General features: G+C 39.0%; 1 protein-coding gene and 1 pseudogene across 1 annotated transcript; both read left to right on the top strand.

Annotated features, from left to right (window-relative positions):
• Window positions 1-2,797, top strand: part of LOC106332918 — a 6,099-nt pseudogene extending 3,302 nt beyond the window's left edge.
• A 1,159-nt stretch (window positions 2,798-3,956) lies between these two features.
• Window positions 3,957-5,215, top strand: LOC106332703 (protein STAY-GREEN 1, chloroplastic-like). Its single transcript, XM_013771178.1, has 4 exons — window positions 3,957-4,262; window positions 4,335-4,508; window positions 4,581-4,748; window positions 4,828-5,215. Exons 1-4 carry the CDS (start codon window positions 4,128-4,130, stop codon window positions 5,143-5,145), a joined length of 795 nt encoding a protein of 264 aa, XP_013626632.1. The 5' UTR covers window positions 3,957-4,127; the 3' UTR covers window positions 5,146-5,215.
• Window positions 5,216-5,650: the final 435 nt, after the last annotated feature.

Raw genomic sequence — 5,650 nt, 5'->3', positions numbered from 1 at the left:
CTTAGTGATTATTATATTACTACTATCAAATCAACTTGTGAACACTAAGCAAAAACAAGTCAGCAGCGTGTTTATTGATTATGCCAAAGTTGGTTATTTCTTTTGGTTTATATTGGTCTAATCATGATCATGTTTTTGTGAACCAGAGCCAAAGAGAAAAATGGAGCCAACAAGCAGTTGCCACCACCATATGTCCTCATGCTTCGAAAGATGGCTCTCAGCCACAAGCTTATCGGAAATAGCACAAGCCGATGCTTTCTCACGTCATCATAGCCTGACGAGCATACACGCCAACAACTTGCTCGACACACACAATCTCAACACGAGACTTTGGGTCGGCAATAGTTCGAGCCAAAGAGAAAAATGGAGCCAACAAGCAGTTGCCACCACCATATGCCCTCATGCTTCGAAAGATGGCTCTCAGCCACAAGCTTATAGGAAACAGCACAAGCCGGTGCTTTCTCACGTCATCATAGCCTGACGAGCATACACGCCAACAACTTGCTCGACACACACAATCTCAACACGAGACTTCGGGTCGTCAATAGTTCGGTAAACATGCATTTTAGGCACGAGTTTAAATTGAACTTGCTTTTTATTAGGCACGAGTTTGCGGTCGACTCGCTTATTGTTAGACACGAGTTTACAAAAACTCGTCTTTGGCTAGGCATGAGTTTACAGAAGCTCTCCTTCCACTAGGCACGAGCTCTCAGTAAACTCACCTCTGTCTTAGCATGAGTCAAGTAAACTCGTCTTTCGCTAAGCACGAGTTTAAAGCAAACTCGCTTCTTACTAGGCACAAGTTCGAAATAAACTCGCCTAAACCGTCATAGGTATGAATGTGTCTAGTTCATTGTCTAATAAACCCTATTCGTAAACTTCGCAGAGATCGATTCCATCTCTCTCAACGAACTTGGGGGGACTAACTGTTGGGGGTGGATTTACATCCTCCCTCAAGGCCCATTAGACATTGAATTAGACCCACTTCATTATGAAACCCTAGACATATTTCTCCTATAAATAAGGAGCTACCTCCTTATGAGAAAGGGGCTCTCCTTCCCATTTTTAGACTTAAAACACTTTACACAAAGAGCTTATTGATTCTTAGATTTATTTACACTTGTAATCATACATGTAATATAATCTTTAATCAATAAATTCTTTTTAACGTTCTTTTTCCATTTGATTTCTATGTTGATTTCTCTTAAGCCTCAAGAATTTTAGAAATCTATTTCTAAAATTCTTCATTGTATGAATCCGACAAATACACCATTTTCGGTTCAAACAATGCCGGAGGAAAAACTCATACAAAAGAACTCTGATTGAAAGTTAGTTTCTTGTTTGTTTAGCTATTGTTGTTGGAAACCTGAAGCATAACTAATACACCCTTGATTTTGCAGCTGATATTGATATTTCAACTAGACATTCATCACAATACGACTTTAAGACCATTGAAGCTGCAACAAACAATTTCTCCAGGAGTAATAAGCTCGGGGAAGGTGGATTCGGCGAGGTTTACAAAGTAAGGAGGTCTTTGTTTTCCATATTTTTCTAGGTTATACGTTACGAAAAACTAACTGGCCATGTTTGTTTCATTCAATTGAATATAGGGTACACTTTCAAATGGAACTGAAGTGGCAGTGAAGCGACTGTCGAAAATGTCAGGACAAGGGACAAGAGAGTTCAGGAACGAGGCTGTTCTTGTGTCAAAACTTCAACATAGGAATCTTGTTAGGCTTCTTGGATTCTGTTTGGAAGGAGAAGAAAAGATTCTCATCTATGAGTTTGTCCCAAACAAAAGTCTTGACTATTTCCTATTTGGTATGGTTACCTTCTATAGTTTTTATTTTATTTAGAAGATTTCTTCTTGAGCTTTTGATTGATGGTACATGTAAATGTGCAGACCCTGAAAAGCAAGGTCAGCTAGACTGGACTCAACGATACAAGATCATTGGAGGGATTGCTAGAGGAATTCTTTATCTTCATCAAGATTCAGAGCTCACAATCATACATCGCGACCTTAAAGCAAGTAACATTCTCTTGGATGCTGATATGAATCCAAAGATCTCAGATTTTGGACTGTCTACCATCTTTGGAATAGATCAAACTCAAGGCAATACCAACAGAATTGCAGGAACCTAGTAAGTATTATGCTCATAACTGTTGAAACCACACAAAGTTGTAGAGCCTTTTTTCTATTGAATGTTAACCATGCTTGTATGTATTTTCAGCGCTTACATGTCTCCTGAGTATGCATTGCAAGGTCAATTCTCCATGAAATCTGACGTTTACAGCTTTGGAGTCTTAGTTCTCGAGATTATAAGCGGAAAGAAAAACAGTAACGTCTACCAGATGGATGAAACTAGTACTGCTGGAAACTTGGTCAACAATGTGAGCATAAAGTCCTCAACATCTTCCAACAATTTAACATCATGACAAAGGGTTGTTCCTGATATGTTCATTTTGTGTTTAGGCTTGGAGGCTATGGAGAAATGGGTCACCACTAGAACTGTCAGATTCGTCCATTAGAAGGAATCATCAGAGTAACGAAGTCACTAGATGCATCCATATTGCGCTCTTATGTGTTCAAGACAATCCAGAAGACCGTCCAATGCTATCAACTATCATCTTGATGCTCACTAGCAACACAATCACTCTACCAGTGCCTCAACTACCGAGTTTTTTCCCGCGTAGCATGCCCGAATTTGGGCAGGTATCCGAATCAAGTCGATCTACAGTAAAATCTGTTAGTTATTCTATTAGTGACACGACCATTACTGAACTAGAGCCTCGCTGAAGATGGAAGGGATTCTCTGTATGCAAGTTTGAATGATGCTTTTTATAACATTTCACTGCCAATTCAGGAACATTATTTAATACTTTGTTTTTGTCCTGTTTCACGTATTTATAATTCAAGAAGATTCTCCAACGTAGAGAGAATTGTCAGTCTCAATTCTTGTCATTTCTTCTTTGCTTATACTCCAACGTAGAGTGTAATGAGAAGAACAAACATGAACTCAGTTGTTCATAGTCTCAACATTAACTCTCTGTCTCTTCCGGCAGAACCGGGCCTGACAATTTCGGGCCCAGAAGCAAAAAAAAATTTTGGCCCATGATCTAAATAAAACATGAAAATATTAAAAGGTATTCCCATGTGATTCGAACCTGTAACTTCTCGCTGTTATATATCTAGCTTTTGCCACCAGAACTAGAGAGAAACTTCGCTTATTCTTGGCCCCTAAAATAAATATTCTCTTGTTGGCCCCAAAACCAATGCTTGATCTTTGTATCAGGCACGGCCCTGTCTTCCGGTTCCGTTAACACATGCATTTGTTTCTCATAGTGATTCAGGTGAAGCCTCTCGGGTTCGCCAGGTCAAGTCACTGAGCTTGAGCCACATTGAAAGATTGTTTTAAACCGGTTTATTAAAGCGCGTGATTGTGAAGTTTTCAGTTACTTTTTGTTGATTTTAGTTTCATTTTTCAACAACTGATATTTTTTTTTAAAAAAAACTGATAATATTAAAGGTCCAATAGGATTCGGAGTTATGCTCGACTGTAACATAGTTAACAAAAACAGTACAATAAAACAGAGAATATAAACGTTAAACGGTGAGACTTGCTCATCTTAAAGAAACCTGCAGAAAAACTGCAATCGTATCCCTGAAATAATTGCTCTAAAGAGATTCTTATGATCAATAAACTCTGATTCGTAGATGATTGGTCTAAATATTCACACAATCAATTTTGAACCAAAAGAATGTAAAAAAATTATAAGGTAGGATTTGACATCTAATTTCTACACCGAATAAACCAACTAAACTATATTGAACCGGAACTAAACCAGACAGGTTGGGTTCGGCTCAAAAAATGAATAGGACACGTGGCACTCTCCGAGGCTCACACCATCTACACACAAGAACCAACCCCTAGACACGCATCAAAAGAGCCCTAAATTCCAAGAAGAGTAACATTCTCGAGTTGGGTTTTCTTAAAGTCACAGGCTTTCAATTTGGGTTTCGTTGTACGAACACAGCTAGAGATCGTGTGAGATCTGGTTCTCAAGCCTCGCCGCAAAAGGGTCTCTCTGTGTTTAGTTCTGAAAAAAAAACAGTGAAGAGAGCAGCAATGTGTAGTTTGTCGACGAGCCTACTGTTACCGGCAAGGCTCAAACCAGGTTATTCAGACAAACGGAGTAACAGCAGCAACTCACTCCTTGTCTCCAATGGAAGATCGAAGATGAAGAGCCAAGGCATTGTTCCCGTAAGCAATTCTGGTTCAAAATCTATGTAATTCCATTATCGTGAGAGCTTAGCTTTTTAATCTGGCGTGCAGATGACAAGATTGTTTGGACCAGCGATCTTCGAATCATCAAAGTTGAAAGTATTGTTTGTAGGGGTTGATGAGAAGAAGCATCCACCAATGCTCCCTAGAACTTACACCCTCACTCACAGTGACATTACTGCTAAACTAACTTTAGCTATCTCTCACTCCATTAATAACTCTCAGGTATAAAAAAAAAAGTTACCTTTCTCTGCTCTTCTTCACATATTTACAGTAGAGGCCTATCTCTGTATACAGTTGCAAGGGTGGGCAAATAAGCTATACAGAGACGAAGTGGTAGCAGAGTGGAAGAAAGTGAAAGGGAAAATGTCGCTTCACGTTCACTGTCATATCAGCGGTGGACATATCCTTTTAGATATATTCGCAAAGTTTCGTTACTACATCTTTTGCAAAGAGCTACCTATTGTAAGTGTGATCCAAAAGTCAAATTCTGTTATTTGGTTTCATGGTGTTTGCTTACTATATGATTTTTTATGTATTTTAGGTGTTGAAGGCTATTGTTCATGGAGATGGGAACTTGTTGAACAAGTATCCAGAGTTACAAGAAGCTCCTGTTTGGGTTCATTTCCATTCCAATGTCGATGAGTTCAACAGAGTTGAATGTTGGGGTCCCCTTTGGGAAGCTACTACTACTTCACCTGATGATGATGGTCACAGGAGGACTCATACTCTTCCTGAGTCACAGTGCGTGGATGAGTGCAGTTGTTGTTCCCCACCTGTTATCTCCATTCCCTGGTCTCATACTCTTAGTAATGCAGTGTCTAATGATTACTCAGGCCGAGGGAAAATGTCTAACTCCTAATCCGGAGAAACTCTAATGAAAACCTTTTTTGGTGGTTTGTAAATTGAATGAAATGGAAGATCATTGGTTTGGTTTTGGTGTACAAAATGTGGTTTAGGAAACTAATGATTGTTTGTAGGTTTGATTAATACAAAAGCTAAGTTAATTTGAAGTGTTTAATAATACTTTGTGTGTCTTTGACCCATCAACGTGTTTTGAAGTCAAAGAAACTGTATAGTTAGTTAGTCTTGTCTTGTCATCAAAGTGTTTTAAAATAATCACGTAAGTCAAGTTAGTGTGAGCCATTTCACACGTGAAACCAAAGGAGAAACGTGAAGACTAGAAGAGAGAGATTGGGAGTGACGGGTAAAAAGAACTTGTCTGGTCTACGTTACAAAGAGCGTAGTCGCCACGCCTTGCTTCTAATGGTTCCAAAATCGTTCTTTTGGATTTTATGTGGTCTCTCTATTCCTCGCAATCTTCTTGGTTGTTGTTAAACCAAAAAAAGATGACTGTCTTTCTCTAA

The sequence above is a fragment of the Brassica oleracea genome, chromosome C3 (genome assembly GCF_000695525.1).
Source record: "Brassica oleracea var. oleracea cultivar TO1000 chromosome C3, BOL, whole genome shotgun sequence".
Lineage (NCBI taxonomy): Eukaryota > Viridiplantae > Streptophyta > Magnoliopsida > Brassicales > Brassicaceae > Brassica > Brassica oleracea.
The sequence above is the reverse complement of the archived record's forward strand: the minus strand, read 5'-3'. Positions and strand labels throughout refer to the sequence as shown.